At 45.1% G+C, this 18430-nt stretch overlaps 1 protein-coding gene and 1 pseudogene across 1 annotated transcript; both read right to left on the minus strand.

Annotated features, from left to right (window-relative positions):
• Positions 1-11978: 11978 nt before the first annotated feature.
• Positions 11979-12451, minus strand: LOC138489765 (ubiquitin-conjugating enzyme E2 N-like). Its single transcript, XM_069617388.1, has one exon. The coding sequence runs from the start codon at positions 12449-12451 to the stop codon at positions 11993-11995; it is 459 nt and encodes a 152-aa protein (XP_069473489.1). The 3' UTR covers positions 11979-11992.
• Positions 12452-17402: 4951 nt separating this feature from the next.
• Positions 17403-17875, minus strand: LOC138489767 (ubiquitin-conjugating enzyme E2 N-like; annotated as a pseudogene).
• Between the last annotated feature and the right edge of the window lie 555 nt (positions 17876-18430).

An 18430-nucleotide genomic window follows, 5' to 3' on the forward strand; every position in this document is an offset into this window, starting at 1 on the left:
ATCTCGGGGTTCTTTGATAGTGGTGTGCCATAGTTTGTCTACTATGTACTTATCACGGTACATAGGCACTAACTGGTACCTGGGAGTGTTATCTGCTCCTGTCTGTACATGTACTTCTTGTGTCGCCCTCATTGTACCACCAGAGTTGCCCATTGTCACCATCATCATTGCGCCGTTAGGGACCGCATTTGCACAACATCGGAGGCCCACCTGGCACAGGCAGAACGCCACGAGGAGAAACACCACAGCTGGCACCAGAAATTTCATTGTCATTCCAAGCCAAGAGGGAACCCAGGAGAAGATATTGTCGAACCACGTGCTGGCTTCTGCTCCACCTTCCATCTTCATCTTCTCTCCCAGATTGTGTACTGCTTCGATCACGTGGGATAAGGAACCATTCTCCGCGTCTTCAGAAGGTACGAAAGTGCAGCAGGCACTTCCTATTTTTCGGCAAACACCTCCGTCCATCGCAGTCAGCAGGTCCAGAACATACCTGTTCTGCATGGTCATCAGGCGTAGAGCTCGCAGTTCTACTTTTATTATGTTGAACCCTTCTTCAGTGTCATTGGCTAATTGAATTAGTTCCCACCGTGTTATCTGGAGCCATTTTGCATTTGCCCTTGCTTGGACACTTGAAATCAGCGAGGCAAAGAATGTTTCTACAGAGCTGAACAGTCGGTACCTGTCTGGGATCTGTGCCAATAAATCGGATGAAGCTTGAGATATGTAATTTGATGCCCGTCTGTTCCGTGATAGCTCTTCTCCCTTCCCTCCGGAGGACAGGACATAGAGGTGTGATTTTGCAGTAGGAGGAACCGCACCCTGGTGCATGTTCCCTGGCGTCCTTTTATTTTCATCAACGTGGCTTTCTGGAATCACCATTAGGGCCGAGTGCAGTGTGGCCATCGAGCAGCTGCCGCTCCATGCCTGGGGAAGGTGCAAGTAGGCCTGGTTCCCACATACCCAGTATGTGTCCATTAATGCGGCTGTTCCTTTTCTCATGTCTGGGATGGTGAGAGTCTTGTTGCAGCTTTTATTCGTCCCTATTACCACTTTTCCTTCTCCCTTAAAACATAGTTCGTTCTTGATCTCACTTTGTAGTTTGAAGGGTTTCTCCATTGCTGTTACCCATGTCAGTTTGGAAATGTGCTCCTTCCATACTGGTGTGCATGTTTCTTCTATCCATCGCATCCTGGCTGGTTGGACACCTCTCAGTGCTTCCGCTTTGCACAGTACTTCTTCATCTTTCCATTTGTTTTCAGAAAATAGTGTCCCTTGTATCGCAAAAAATGGTTCTTTGAGACATACCACTCCAGCTGCTTTTGGGTAGCACGTTTTTTCCGTCTGTATAATCTTGAAAGTGACGTCGTGTGCCTGGAAGGTGTTTTTTATTCGGCATAGCGTGAGATGAAGGAGACACTGGGCATCTACAATGGGCAATTCTCTGGGCAACAACACTTTAGGTGTGCCTGATGCATGGGGAATAAGCGAGCAGACATAACAGCTCTCATTTGTCGTTTGTTTGGCTGTGGCACTCATATCAGCATACCATTTATTTGCTTGGTGGGGGTGCCGGGGGTCTTCCATTTTGTCTAAGCCTAACCCATAGTACTCATCATATCCCCTCCTGCTTGTCTCTCTTTTCCGCCTACTATCCTTGCTTCTCCTACGTCTGCTTTTGGTAAATGAAAAAATGGGCCCCCCTTCCTCCTCCCCACCCCCCTTGTCAAACTTCTGATATGTTTCCTTAGGTTCTGTCATAGTTATAACATTCCTATCTTCCTCAATAAACAACAAATCACTTTCTTCTAATGGGGTGGGGAGGGTCGTGGGGCTGCTATACATTTCAGGTGTGGACATTGTGTTGTTTTCCATCTCTGTTCGTATACCTCTTGAGTTTGACAGGGCGACAGTTGGTGGTTCAGTGTAGTAACCCCATACAAAGTGTGATCCATCCCATACTAAAAAATCACCTTCTTTTATATTTACACTTGTGGTTGTATTGCTCCCAGGAGCTCGGGTGATGTTACTCCCCCCTCCCCCCTCGGTCATCTCGATAGAGATGAACGCTATAAACCAATACGTCACCAGGCAAAATATTGATAGGAAGAATACAATAACACAAATTGACAATCCGCATTCGTATGAATATGTAAGTCTATCTATCAACACTTCTCTAATCCTAACAAATCTATTAGTTGCAGGCTGCCCATTAGATGCCATGGTAATTCCTGTTTGGGATACAAAAGTGCATTAAGTACAGACATGTAAACATTTCCCGGACGTTATTAACTTTTTTTTTTTTTTTTTTTTCCATAACGCATGGACGTGGGTAGGGGAAGGGTTTGTTTCCACAGACAAGGGTATTTGCAATCAATACGTTTAGATCATTGTATAATATATATAAAATCTTCTTCAAAAGAAAGAAAAATTTCAAGAAATGAGAGAACAAAAACATTAAAATTGAGAGAAGAGAAAAAAAAGGTTTTTCTTTTTCCGTACGAATGCCATGTGATCAGTTGCATTCATTGTCAATCGCTGCACATACACAAAATCACCTTCACTCATTCTCCATAACACCACTGTCTGCTGTTGCCTGTGCCTCGTCCTGCACCTCACCTTCCACGGCGCTATAGGCTCTGCGTACGTCTGTCAAATGCACCCAGTATCTTAGGCCCTTCACCTTTACTGCTGTGGGCGTGCAAAACACTACCTCATAAGGGCCATGGAAACGTGGCGCATTCCACCTTCGCACAAAACTTCTGACATATATAAAGTCACCTGGCATTAGCTGTAATTGTTTGTCAGGCAGTGGTACCCGTTCTGTTGTATTCCCCTCCTCTCTTGTAGAGGGGGGGGCGAGTTGCTTCGCTATTATGCGCGCTGCCCGTGTTAGTTTTTTCAAGTACTCTGTGAACTCCTCTCCCAATATTGCTGCGCTTCTGTGTGCATCAGAACGTTCACGGAGAGGCGAGTGCGCTGTGTGCATTCTCCTTCCCGTGACGATCTCATGCGGGGACAAATGGTGGTCTTTACTTGGCTGATTGCGCAATTCGAACAGGGCCAAAGGTAGGCAGTACATCCAGGTCTTTTTAAGGGAAAAACACAGTTTTGACAATCTGCTTTTTAACAGGCCGTTCATCTTTTCCACTACGCCATTACTTTGAGGATGATAAATCGAGCATAATTTGTGCTTTATCCCCAATAACGTAGTCACTTCTTTGAATAGTTCATTAACAAAATGTGTGCCGTTGTCTGAGCGAATGACTTCGCAAATTCCCCAGCGCGGGAATACTTCCCGTACTAGGAACTTTGCGGCGCCCTTCGCATCAGGACGCGCACAGGGACCTGCCTCCACCCACCTCGAAAATGGACATACAACCACAATCATGTAGCGAGCCCCATTACATCTTTCTCCCATGTCTACATAATCGATGTGGAGCTCTCTAAATGGGCCATTTGGTTTTGGTATCGTACCTCTCAGTGTGCGCAATGTCATACCTGAGTTATAAATTTGACATGTCGTGCATTCCAATGTCAGCCTTGTGATGTGTTCCTGGAGGCAAGGTGCAAACCAATCTTCTTGTATCTCCGCCATTATGTGTTGTTTTGCGTTATGTGCGGGGAAGTGTAGTTGTTGAAATGCTATTTCTAACAATGTGACTGGCATCACGGCTTTTCCTGAACTTTCTTGTCGCCACAATAAATCTGTCGGCGATTTGCTGCATCCCCTCTTATTCCACAGCAATTTCTCTTCTGCACTTGCTCCCTCTTGCAGCTCTATTATTTCTTGTGTAGGCATCATGTTGTATCCTGTGGGGACCTCTTGGCTTGCTGTGTGGTGTAACATGTACTCTCCTACCTCACCTTTCTGAAAATATGAAGCTTCTTTGGCGGCGGCGTCTGCTGCCGCGTTCCCTAAAGATATAAGATCTGTATTTGTAGTGTGGGCTTGGCATTTTACGATGGCCACTGCCGTGGGTTCTTGCAGGGCCTCAATCAGTTCTTTCAATAATTCTGCATGCTGAACCGGTGTTCCATCTGCTCGTCGAAACCCTCTCCGCCCCCACCGTGCCAGCCCTCCGTGTACTGTTGTTGTCATGTATGCTGAGTCTGTATATATTGTCACTGCGCATCCCTTAGCTGCATGCAATGCTTCTATTAGTGCTATTAGTTCGGCTGCTTGGGCTGAATAGTGTGATGGGAGGCGGTGTTGCACTAGTGTTTCGTATTCATCTTCCTCTAATCGTACCACTGCCATACCCACATGTTTCTCTCCTGTCTCCATGTCTATTGAGGCTGACCCGTCCACGAAATACACCTCTCCTTCGTTTAGGGCATTCTCAAAAACCACCTGGTCCTGACCTTCGTCACCTGTGTATGTTGCACAGTTGTGGTTCTGCATGTCTTCTATGGTGCACGCCTCTGTGATGAATGTGGCTGGGTTCACGGTTTTGCATCTTACTATATGGATGTTTGCACTGGACAATATTATTTCATATGCTGTGGCGCGTTGTGTTGTCAATGTGCTCTTTGATCGCTCTAATATTGCAAAGAGTGAGTGTTCCACAAATAGTGTCACAGGACAGCCCATTACTATCGTGGCACTTTTTTCAATGGCGAACGTGGCTGCAGCTAGTGATTGCTCGCACGCGAAATGACCTTGCATTACTGCGTCTAGAGTGCCACTATAGTAAGCCAGTGGCTTGTGCCCTAACGATGTCTTTTGTGTCAGCACTGCTGTCATCAGTGTTCCTTTGCAGTGCGAAAATAGGAAGAATTCGCGGCCATAATCTGGATTTGCCAGTACTGGAGCGCTTGATATCAGCTCTTTCAGTGAGTTAAATGATGTGTTCATTTCTTCTGTCCATTCTATGTGTTTGTTTTCCTGCTGGGCTTCTTTGAGTGCCTGTAATAAGGGCCTTGTGTATGCTGCATAATCCAATATCCATGCTCGGCAGTAGTTGCACATACCCAGGAATTTCTGCATCTCTTTTACTGTTTTGGGCTCCCCAACTGCTCTAATCGCCTGTGCCCTGTCTGGTATGATCCGCTTGCCATCCTTTGATATCAGCTGCCCCAAATATAGGACCTCTGTCAGGCAGTATTGTAACTTACCCTTGTCCACTTTGTACCCTTTATTGGCCAATAATATCAGGAGTGTTATTGAATCCTTTCTACACTCTTCCTCAGTTTGTGCACAAACCAATAAATCATCAACGTACTGAATCACCGTGCTTTCTACAGACAAGTTCCCCAGATCTTCATGTAGTATCCTGTTGAATATGCTTGGGCTCTCGCAATATCCTTGTGGTAGTCTGCAATGTTCGAACCTCCTCCCCCCTAGTGTAAACGCTGTTAAGTACCTGCTCTCTTCTGCTAAGGGAATCGAGAAAAATGCATTTTTCAAGTCAATGACCGTGAAGTGGGACGCTGTTTTTGCAATATTGCATAGTATTGTCGCCGGGTTCGGCACTAAGGGGAACTCCTTCTGAATCACATCATTGAGTGGGCGTAAATCTTGTATCATCCTCCAGGAACCTCCCTTCGCCTTTTTAATCGGGTAAATGCATGTGTTACATGGGGAGTTTGAGGGCACTATTATTCCTTGCGCTAGCAGTGCATCTATTGTCTCTCTGATCCCTTCTTCTGCTTCGCGTGACAATGGATATTGTTTTACCCGGGGTAGAATTGCTCCCTGTTTCAGTTTTATTACCACAGGCTGAACCCCATGTAATAACCCCACATCATGGGGGCCATTTGTCCATATGTTAGTGGGTACTAACCTCATGTCGTCATCAAAAAATGCATGTGGTGCTCCTACTACTGCCATTAATTCAACTTGAGTTTTTCTGGCTGTAACTACAATGTCGCACGGCATTGCTAGTTCCATCACTATTTCGCCATCTGTCTCAGTGTCGGAAAATAGCTCCTCGTCCGATAGCTCCCGCAGTGGGATATTTGCATTTGTACACAGTACTGTCCGCCACTCGCATCCTTCCATGTCAATGCCAATCACACATATTCTGTTTGCTGACACGTGTACTGCGTGTAAATCCAACGATAGCACTGACCCGGGAGCTGTGTCGGGGCTCACTATGGGGCGGAAAAGGAATTCGGCTGGGATCCTCCAATCCATCCTTTTTAGTTCTGGTACTATAAGAGCCAATGTTCTCATGCCCTCAATAAACATCTCCTCGTTTCTTGGTAACCCTCTGATCTCCTGCATGATTGTGTGGCCATGTATTACTGCCATTATGCGGAGGGGACATATGCCAGGTGTTGAACATACGATACCACTTTCTGTGAATGATATGGTCATATTTAGTTTGCTTAAGAGATCCCTCCCCAGCAAATTAATGGGAGAGCGTTCATAATACAGTAAGGGTGCTTTCACTGTTTTACCCCCCACTGTCACATCCAATGCCTCTGTGTAAGGAACTTCAATTACAGCCCCAGAGAACCCCTGCGTCTCTAAAGTTTTATTAGATAACGGGAACCGGCCCTCTTTAATACATGATTTTTCCGCTCCCGAATCCACCATGAATATGAATTGCTTGTCTCCTATCTGCGCTCCTATCAATGGTTCCTCTGATGCATTGTGGGTCGTAGATAGTACTGGACACGCAAGTGCTCTCTGTGGGCTGTCCTATGCGGGGTGTCTCATTGCCCCCCCTTGATCAAAAATGTTCCCCGAAACTACTGACACGCCGCTATAAGGTGCGGGGGCAGGCGCTCCATTAGCTACTGTGCCGAAAGTGTTACCTGGCGTGTATTGTATATTGTCATTACTCTGTGGGTGGTTTTGTGTTCTGTACTGATGTCCGTGTAGTTGTGCGTTACTTCTTTGTCCTGCATTTTCTGGTTGCTGGTATTGTCCCATGGGGAGGCCGTATGGGCTTCCTGGGTGGGGGTGACCGTACTGCTCTGTCTCCTGAAACCCGTTGTTTTGTCTGCTTCTGCACTCCCTTGAGTAATGTCCCCATCTCCCACAATTCCAGCAGCTCCCCTGTGGACCTCTGGGACCCTGCCACCCATTTCCTCCCATTCCTCCATACCCTTGTCCTCCTCTTCGGCCCCTGTACCCACCTCTTCCCCCTCGTGGGGCCCACTCTTGCCACGCTAGACCTCCGTTCTGCTCTTGCTCGTTCCACTGTCGCTGGCCTTGTCCGGCCCAATTAGCTGCTATTCTCCCTTGTATTGCTATCTGCCCCTCCTCCCCTTCGTCTCCCTCCCTCATGAGTGGGAGCCCTGCTACCGCTGCTGCAAACTTCACCAGTTTTGATTGTACCAACTTTGCCTCGTCTGCCAACCTTTTCTGTGCTACTTCCCTCTCTCTCTCTTTTATCCTTTTGCAATGGTGCACTATTATACTTTGGATCTCTGGCCACCCCTTTGCTTCAACGCCCGCTATTTTATCGAGTGCCTTCTGCACCTCTTTTGGGAGCCCTCTCTTAATGATAAAATAAAATAGAGATGTGGATTGGTGCCAGGGTGTGCCCGTTTCCGCTCTCCACATCTCCTGCACCCGGAGAATGTAATCCATAGCATCCTCCCCGTCATTCATTGTACACTGCATTACTGACTGTAAATCTGGAGTATCTGGGAACGTCTCCCGCAGCGCATCCCAAACCCGTGCCCGCACTGTATTAAACGACGCTCCATCATGACGGTCACAATCTAATGTCACTGCCGGGAAACCAGCCTTAACCCATACCCTGTCTGCTTGATCTCCTACTGCTGATACTAGTAGGCTTTTCACATCGCCTACTGCCAGCGGTATGCCGGCAGTATGTTTCTCGAATGCATATATCCACTTGCTCGCCCCTCCGGACAACGGGGGCAATAACTTCATCAAATTAGCTTTATCCATCTGGGCCCAGGGTATATAGTTTGGTCTTCCTCCCCCTCTGTGTATTAGTGGAAGTTGTAATTTTCCTTTTAACGTTGCGCCCTCACCCACTTTGGTCGTCGCTGACCCCAATGACGCCATCCTCCCCACTCTATTCCTTAGTCGTCCCATCCACTCGTCATCTATTGTTCCTAGCGAGCATGCACCGTCCAGCTCCTCGCTTTCCCCTCCTACAGCCATACTCAACCTATCACTCTCATCTATTTCGCCTCGGACATCACATAGCAGGTCCTCTCTGATCCCTGTCTGCCGTGATACATCACCGATGCTCCCCTCTGGTGTTTCCACCTGTATTATTCTTGTCGGTTCTTCCTCAATTCTGAACAATATTTCACCCTTTTTCCATCCTTCCTCAATTTGTCTACTTTCACTTGATGTTCTGGATACACGTCCTGATCGAGTGGGAGTGCCTGCTGTACGCTCACATATGTCTTTTATTCTTGAGAGTTCATCCTTTGCTATCGAGAGCCTCGATTCTAAATCGCTCGTTAGCTTTTCTATGTCCCCTCTCTGCGTGCTTGTCTGGGCACGCTCTCTAGTGCTTTCGTATGGTGGGGGGCTGTTGGTCTTAGGGGTGTAGTAGTTGTAGGGGGAGGCACATAAGTAGGATCACTATACCCTGCTGCGGGTGCCGGTTTATGTAATATCGGGTACAAACTAATCACCTCTACAGGTTGTTCTGTATTTAGCTGTTCCTTCTCCTCTCTTGGAATCATCAATGGGTTATCTGTGGTGGAAGGTAGATCAATATTGGGTGCCTGAGCTTTGGGTGGGGGTATTTCCTCAAATAGTCTCCAGAGATCTAATATCTCCTTCCTGTTTTGCCACTGTTTGCCCTTATACTTGAGGCGAATGCACGTTCGTACCATATCTAGAACGCTTTTTTCAAAAGACCCCCCCTCAGGCCAAATCTGGGGCAATCCTTCCCCTTTTAATTCTGTTACCCATTGATCGTGGTATTTCTTGATTCGTTCAGCGTATCCCGGTAAGCTCGTACAAATATGTGACAAGGGAGTTTCTGCCCCCATATTCTAAATCACTAGCAACGACCGTGTCCACCTCCTTTACTTTTAGTTAGGTGTAGATATGTGTATGTATACCTTTATGGCACAGACAAGAGCGGACGTCTCAACGATATCGCCCAATTTTATTCACTGCGCAAATCCTTTCTCACTCACCACAACTCATCTCCTTCCCATTCCCATACACTCTCATGTGATTTCACTTACAACTAATCAACTACTAGTTATAGCCAACACTCTCTGGCACCACCTCGCGATCAACCGTTCGTCTCCAATACTCACACGGTGCGCGCACCCCTCACAGTACTTTCCCACTCACACCTCGTCTTTTTCCTCCCTTTCCTCCCTGGCCAGCTGTCCCTGTTTTTCTGCTACGGTTACTGTGTTCACGTCTGTACGTGCCACTACTTAATCCCCACTCCTACAAATGTGCTCCCTACTTTATAGTTCTTCTACAAGTATATTTATCTTATACCCTTTTCACTTTCACCCCTTACCCCGTGGAACGGAAACAAAAGAAATAGAAAGAGTAGCAATCACTAAAAGTATCCTAAGTGTCTCCCTTTGCCAGACACCAATAACTTATTTTTTACTTCTTCATATATTCCCAGTACTAGTTTAGATAGCACTATGCGGCGCCGCCTTCCACCCCCTTTCGGAGCTAGGTTCCCGTCACTTCTACTTCTTCACTTACTTCTTACTCCTAATGGCCATATGCAAAGAAAAGATAAAGAAAGTTTTAAGACCTGTCTTTAGTAGACACCCGTGATTCCCTCCTCTATCTGCCCACGTTCTCCTGTTCACAAGTTCCCCTCCCTCTCCCTTTATGATCGCTCGCACTCGGTACTCACGTGCCCGTCTTGAACCGATAGTCTCCGAAACTGGGTCCGTCCAGGCGGTGTTGCCTTTCTGCTCAACAGTCAGCCCCGGCTCCGGCGAGCGGTACTCAAAGGGGATTTTGCAACCGGGATCCCGTACCCCTTCTAGTTTGAGTGCGCACTTCTAAGCGTACCGGTCGCCGTTGGCGGGTAGCTTCCCGGAGCCGGCTCACCGTGCGTTTCCCTTTTTGACCGGAGATTCTCGTGCCAAAAGGGGGTCGTTAAAAGGAGTTCATGAAAAATAATTTGGAAATATCACGCTATCGGGGTCACCACTGAAAGGAAGCGCCCCCAAGTTAGCACGATCCTCCCCGCAATGGGAGACAATAATGGACACTCCCGTAATGGGAATAAGGCCAAGACAGAGTGCGGGTGAGCGTAAGTGGGAGTTTATCAAAAGAATATGGCATGAAAAGAACTCTGCAACCTCCGAGAGCGCTCTGCCTGACAATAGCAAAGACAGGCGTATTTCTAATACAAAAAACGTCATCAGAACCTACACACTATAGGGGGCACAAGTTAATTGGGATTGGGTGGCGTCGACTAACTATAGGTGTTGCTGCAGCTTGGTTGGTCCGGGTGGGAGGACGTCACTGGTCAGCCTCGTGGGTAGGGTTGGGCCTGGCAGGCCGGCTTGAGGTCATCCGGGCGGTGTTGGTTCGCTGGGGCAGCCTGTGACAAAGATGAATACCTTCCCTGACTTGGGTGCCCTAGATCATGCACATTGCAGTTACTTAAAACCCCATATCTAACTTCTACAGTAAATCTTTCAATCAATGAAATACAACACAGGAGGAATGCACCTTGTGAGGGGTCTGGTGGTCATCTATTGGATTTACCGGTGTTCTGACGTCTGGTATTTCAGGTCGAGGGGCTGGGCTCTGGGGCCTGGGCCGAATGATACATGTCTGTCTGCTGCGTTAGAAGTTATTATATAAATGGGTCTCTGTGTCTTGTCCCAGCGTTGGGGGTCGTCTTTGCACGGGGTCATGATTCTTGGGGTGGTCTAGGGGGGTTATGGGATTTACGAGAGGGTGCTGGTAGATCTGTGGATTCAGACGTGGGTTTATTACCGTGCTGTAAATAACACAGGTGGCGGGCTGTGGCCTTGGGTGCGGTACTGGGGCCTCTGATTCTCTGAAGCGGCTCCAGCTTGGTTGGGGGAGGAGAGGGAGCGCGGCACATGCCTTAGCTTCTTCATCTGGCAGGCTTCGTAGGGTGGGAGGGAGAATGGCCTTGCATATATTCACAAAGGTTTTTTCCTCGTGCGTTGCTGACTTTTGAATGCAGAACTTTTATAATGTTTTGCCTTATTTTGATCTTATTCAAACACACATTTATATTTCAATTTTGTTACACATTTCTTCAATACATTCGGTCCGAGTACCTTTTCATTACATGGTATTATATCTACTACAGTGTTTAAGTATTTATATACATTCGACGGTACATGAGGTAGAACTATGTTATGGACCACAGAGATTGACGGTTGCCACTATGGGTGACTTAAGACGACATACAGGGGTTCATGTGTCTACATATGACTTAAAGACACTCCCTCTGTGATCTAGCAGCATTAGTACAGTCACAATGTGAAGTCATATAAACATTTCACTTTTATGGCTAATTCATAGTTTGCAGATTCTGTTTAAGAAGAGCAGTTCACTAATATCACCACTTGAATTCATTTCTGCGTTGCCCTGGCCTCGCGGACCAGGTCACACGGGATGCAGTATTACATTGTGAACGACGAAGTGTTGCAGTGTTAGCATCTCGGGTTAGCTCATACCCGGCTTTCTCATGGGAACGCGCTCGCAGTGGATCTACCATGGTGCTGCGGCGGCAGGGATGCTTGGAAAGCCCTCCAAAGGTGGGGGCCGCGCTACAGTGTGCTGAACTCACGCCATCTTTGCTAGACAGGATGGCTTCTAGGCCTAACTGAATTTTTGTATATGCAGGAAACGGATACGTGTGGGCAATGTCGTCGGCGGGTGAACCCTCCTCCACCTGGGCCCGGGTGGCATGAGGGGACGCCCACCGAGTCATGGTCCTCACCTGGGGAGAAGGCTGCAGGTGAGGAGGGCCTCGCGGCCAGTCCTCCCCTACATTTGTAATGTTGTTTAAGACAGCGGTCTTGGTAGAACAGAAGAAGGGATGCACGCTTGATGTTCATGCTGAAATTATAGGTTATTTGTGGCATATAGCCTAGTCCATGCTCTGGCTGTTTCTATGGCTTGGGCTTCACATGTCTTCCATTGCTCTGCTACTTCATTTGCTAATGGATCATTTGGATTTGAGGCACTTAACAAAGCTTGAATTGATAGCAGAACTGTGCTGATCTGCAAAGCTGGGGAGCATTTGTCTTTCAGAATATCTAAACAGATTCTTCCCAATTTGTTTACATTAGGGTGATATGTTTTGGGCATTAAACGTTCTTTAGGCGCTGGCATTGGATATTCTTCAGGAAGGAATAATTCAAGTTTAAATGCTCCTCCTTCAAAGGGTGAATCTTGGAGACCTGCAATGACCACATGAAAATATTGTGCATTGCATTCTTTCGGTTCCGCCTTTATACCAGGGACAGGTTCTGCCAGCAAGCGCTGGGTTTCCTTGATTAATCTATAGGGCAGCCCTGCCATCTTGTCTTAATACAGATCTCCAGAGAAAACTGGGATGAGGAAGAGTGAAAGAACCATGTGGATTAACAATATATTTTTTAATTGTATATGGTTTAGAGAAAAACCTTTGCAACATCATACAATTACTCTATCTTCATACATTATAAAAGAAACAAGCAATAATAATCATATTAATACCTACAAGAAAAAAAGGGTCTTTGATCTAAAAAAAAACTAATTACAAAAGAGCAAAAACATGATCAGATTATAAGAAAGAACATGCAACTTCTAACGCATCAGACACATTTGGTGAATTTAAGCATCTCTGACACAGAGAGTCAGTGTTTATCCAGATCATTAAAAGAAACTGCTTTCCTAGATGGCTCATTCACTGGACATTCAAAGCTGGACAGACTAGAATTAGAGGTTTCGTTGTTTCTATATTCTCTTGGTTTTTACAGAATCTACAGCAGTATTTCGTCCATTTCAATTTTCCCTCGCCTTTCTAGGATCTCCCGAGTGGGAAGGAGATTCCATCGAAATCATAAAATATCACTTTACGAGAAATGCAGAGGAATAAAATGAGATATGAAGGGCTGTTCCTCTCTTTTTATATTCATGTCTGAGGTGGCTCATGGAGGGGTAGCTATGAAATTATTCAACAGTTTCAACCCAGTCCAAGTCGTACAAACGGTCTTTAACCTGAGCTGGATTACCAATGAGGAACTCAGTGTCCACATTCAGCTCTTCCAGAATTAGGTTACTATATGTGCGAAAATCAGACAAAAGGTTCCCTTTGGTCCCACTCAAGTTCAGGGACATAGTTTTACCGAATGATCCATAAAGCAAGGGTTCCATAGAGGACAGTAGTTTCAAATAGAGTTGCAGGCAGTTCCATTTTACTCAAGCTCTTAAAGAGATTAACCCCAGATCCAGCCATTCGGGTACCACCGCAAAATAAAGTTCAAACCCATAAATAATTTTAGGGATACATTTCCAGTCATATAACTTACCTATAAATTAGTTATTTTTGCACAGGACCCCCTATAACCTCTAACACTTGATTTGACAGACATATGTAGAGGGGAACAAAAGCTGGACATTAACATTCAGAAGTTTGTGGAAAGAACCAAAAAGACTTTGTGAGGTTTATGGAATGAACCGTTGAAAGTTAGTTTGAAGACCTTTTCCAAGTTGACTGAGAGAAGGGAGTCATTCTCCTGATCTTAAGACATTGTTAGATCAGACCCTAAAGCAAGAGACTGCTGTTGAAACGATGGCAGATGTCAAACAAATCCTCCACATCAAGACCGTAAGCACTTCCGTATACCACCCACAGATGGATGGGTTGGTGGAGCATTTTAACCAAACGGTGAAAAACTTTCTCTGGAAGTTAGTGGAAGCAGATGGGCATAACTGGGACACAATGATACTATGGGCTCTTTTTGCCATTCGAAAGTCTCCTCAGGATTCTTTAGGTTTGTCCCCTTCTGAACTCCTTTATGGACGTGATCCAGGAGATGTCTAGGACATGCTCTGGGAGACTCGCGAAGAAAGGGAAGAGGCAGTTCTTCCAATGTCACAAACTGCACAACACCTGAAAGAACATATGGCTATTGTACGGGAATTGGCACAGAAACTTTTGGGGTGAGCACAAGAAAATTAAAAGGCTCAATATGACCAAAAGCAGGACATATATCCGTCTCTATCGGCCAACAGGTGTGTGTGCCTTTGCCCACCTCAGAACACAAGATGCTTTAAAAGTGGTATGGGCCATATGAAACACTAGCAAGAACTGGCCGTACAATTATCAGGTGGCCTAACCAGACCAGAAATCCAAGACCCAAATACATCATGTAAACCTCCTGAAGGAATGGAAGGAGGACCCAGTGTAAACCTCCTTCCATTCTAATGGCCGCATTATTATCGGAGGAAATGTCTGAAAATAGTTTTATCCTCTCCGAGTTACTCTCACATGAACAACAACCCATCGAGGATTTACTAGACCAATTTCCTGATGTCTTTAGTAGTGAGCCAGGAAGGTTTCAGAATTGCGTACACTACATCCAGCCACCTCCCGGAAAGGTGATTAATCTGAAGCTCCAGAGTTTCCAAGAGGGGCTAGAAAAGAGGTGATCGTCCAGGTGGTGGAGAAGATGTTGGAGGCGGACATAATAGAACCATCAGAAAGTCCATGGCCCTTTTCCCACTTCTGTGAAGCAGACCTTGATGATATATTGATCCACAGTCAAACCTGGGAGGAACATTTGTTTAATTTATATGAAGTGATAGGAGCCTTGAGACAAGCCGGCCAGACAGCTAACCCCCACAAAATGCCATCTGGCATAGTCAGCTACGAAGTACCTAGGGTTCTTTGTGGGGAATGGCTTCATACAACCCTAACTTAAAAAATGTAAGGCGGTCCAGGAAACACATCCCTGGAAAAGAAGAGTTCTGCAGGCATTTTTGGGTCTTGCAGGATATTATCGACGATTTATCCCTAGATATTCTGCTATAACATCTTGCTTGAAGGATAAATTGAAGAATGCCGAGCCCCAAAAACTGCACTGGGAAAATCAAGATCAGGCCAGTTTTCACATTTTAAAGCACATTCTCTGTAGTGAGCCAGTATTGAAAATCCCCAATTTCAACAAAGAATTTACACTGCAGACAGATTCATCCAACGTTGATCTGGGGGTCATTTTTTACCAAGAATATCATGTGTTATGTTATGTTATGTTATGTTACTTTGCATTTATATAGCGCCTTATGTACCATTGGTATGATCTCAAGGTGCTGGTAGGTTGAACGCCCTTGGGAACCATAGTTCAAGTCAGTAGAGAGAGAGTCATAAAGTACGTGTGAACACCGGATATGTGTGCAGCAGGTGTGGCATTCGTATGATAGCTGTTCGTTCTGGCAGGTTGTTATTCAGACCGATTCTGGCTGCGTTAGACCTGAGGAGAACGCCTATGCTGGTGAGTGTGTAGCCAGCTGTGTTTAATTAGGATGATGAGGAGTATGAGGCAGGTGATGGTATGAGAACAGCTATACCGAATATGTCATAGTATTGCTGTGTTCTAGTTGAGTGGTGGAGTATAGAAGAGAATAAGTGTGGAGATGTGATATGGTGGTTTACATTAGGTGCTTGTGATCAAGCGCACTTAAACCGTTCCATGCACTCAAACCGTTCCATGCACTCAAACCATTCCATGTACTCAAACCATTCCATGCACTCTAACCATTCCATGCACTCTAACCATTTTTGTACAGTGTTCATTCCGTGCCCTCTATCTGTTCCATGCATTCGATCCGTTGCATGTACTCGCTCAGTTTTATGCACTCTATCTGTTCAATCAGTTCTATGTATTTCTTCTGATCCATGCACTTCATCAGATCTGTGCATGTTGCCCCTTCATTATCAGGTCCACCCATTTCATCCGTTCTACCCACCTTATCCATTCTACAAGCTTCATCTGTTCCCCCCATTTCATCCGTTCTACCCACCTTATCCGTTCTACAAGCATCATCTGTTTCACCTACTTCACCCGTTTAACCCGTCTTATCTGTTCTATAAATGTCATCTGTTTCACCCACTTCAGCCGTTCTGCCCACCTTATCCATTCTACAAGCAATATCTGTTTCACACATTTCAACCGTTCTACCCATGGTAGAACATCCCATCTTATATATAAGCAGAAAACTTTTTGCAGAGATAAAAACTGAGCCACAATCAAATTGGAGGGCCTTGCCATCAAATGAACCATAGGATATTTACGATATTCAAATTGGTGACTGACCATTCTCCCTTGACATGGCTTAGCTTAAGAATAGATAGAAACCCCTGGATAATGCTTTTAGTTTTGAATATAGGAAAGGCAAAGAACGGGGAATGTTGACTTTCTATCCCGATTCCGCTTGGTGGGAGATGTGGAAGCAGAAACCATTAGGAAAGGGTATGTGATGATTCACTAGTTCCTGTCACTTCTCCCCATGTGGGTGCCCTTCTCTATGAGGCTAGGGAGGGGAAGCTGCTACCAAACAGACCCCCTACAGGTGGTCTCATGCGGGAGAACCTCATAGGGAGGGACTCCCCGACTGGGGACAAGTATATCCACCTGGGGAAAACCCTCCCTAACAAACTGCCCCACAATACCTTAGCCTGGTTGTCTCCTCCCTCCTCTCCAATTGACAGGAATACCATGTGTTATGCTGAAGTCACTGCTGTCTCAAGTGTTGAGAGTGCTTTTTTAATATGTTCAAATCTCTTTTCAATGCTTAAATACTAATGTGTCAATCTTAATGTTTAAATACAATTGTCACAGAGAATAATGAAAAACACAGCAAAATAAACTGTGCAAAGGCAACATAGAATAATAAAAAATAATTTACTAAAACAAAAGATTTTCCAGACAAGCCATACAAAATGATCACATGTTTTTTTTAGGGAGAAATCTGCACTTGATAATGAGTCAGTATTATTAGTGAAGGAGATGGCGTTTCATTTAAAAGTTCCAATTGTTGTTCAAACATTGAGCTTGTCCATATAGCATCTATGTTTTACTTTGCTAAACGGTACACCCTAAGTAGTGGTTAGCTGCAAGAAGTACTTCAATCAGAATCACCAAAACTAGGTGTTAGACAGAGGAGGAAACCACAAATTAAACAGAACATATGTTTACTCCATCTAACCCGGGTCACCTTCATTCACAGTGTTTATACTCAGACCACGATGGGATAGACTAATGGAAGCAGCGACTGGACACGTTCCTTGTCAAATAAGATGCATTATAAATGTAGCCTCTGCTCATGCGTTACAGCAGTGAAACAGGACAATATATATTTGTTTATGTGCATTTAGTCACAAACAGGACTCATGTTGTCTGGGCGTCTTTCTTATTTGTAATGCTGTCTAAGACAGCAGTCTTGACAGAACAGAAGACGGGATGCACGCTTGATGTTCATGCTGAAATTATAGGTTATTTGTGGAATATAGCCTAGTCCATGCTCTGGCTGTTTCTATGGCTTGAGCTTCACATGTCTTCCACTGCTCGGCTACTTCATTTGCTAATGGATCATTTGGATTTGAGGCACTTAACAAAGCTTGAATTGATAGCAGAACTGTGCTGATCTGCAAAGCTGGGGAGCATTTGTCTTTCAGAATATCTAAACAGATTCTTCCCAATTTGTTTACATTAGGGTGATATATTTTGGTCATTAAACGTTTTTAGGGGCTGGCATTGGATATTCTTCAGGAAGGAATAATTCAAGTTTAAATGCTCCTCCTTCAAAGGGTGAATCTTGGAGACCTGCAATGACCACATGAAAATATTGTGCATTGCATTCTTTCGGTGCCGCCTTTATACCAGGGACAGGTTCTGCCAGCAAGCGCTGGGTTTCCTTGATGAATCTATGGGGCAGCCCTGCCATCTTGTCTTAATACAGATCTCCAGAGAAAACTGGGATGAGGAAGCGTGGAAAAACCATGTGGATTAACAATATTTTTTTTTAATTGTATATGGTCTAGAGAAAAACCTTTGCAACATCATAAAATTACTCTATCTTCATACATTATAAAAGAAACAAGCAATAATAATCATATTAATACCTACAAGAAAAAAAGGGTCTTTGATCTAAAAAAAAACTAATTACAAAAGAGCAAAAACATGATCAGATTATAAGAAAGAACATGCAACTTCTAACGCATCAGACACATTTGGTGAATTTAAGCATCTCTGACAAAGAGAGTCAGTGTTTATCCAGATCATTAAAAGAAACTGCTTTCCTAGATAGCTCATTCACTGGACATTCAAAGCTGGACAGACTAGAATTAGAGGTTTTGTTGTTTCTATATTCTCTTGGTTTTTATAGAATCTACAGCAGTATTCGTCCATTTCAATTTTCCCTCGCCGTTCTAGGATCTCCCGAGTGGGAAGGAGATTCCATCGAAATCATAAAATATCACTTTACGAGAAATGCAGAGGAATAAAATGTGATATG

The sequence above is a fragment of the Ambystoma mexicanum genome, chromosome 9 (genome assembly GCF_040938575.1).
Source record: "Ambystoma mexicanum isolate Mex_15411 chromosome 9, UKY_AmexF1_1, whole genome shotgun sequence".
NCBI lineage: Eukaryota > Metazoa > Chordata > Amphibia > Caudata > Ambystomatidae > Ambystoma > Ambystoma mexicanum.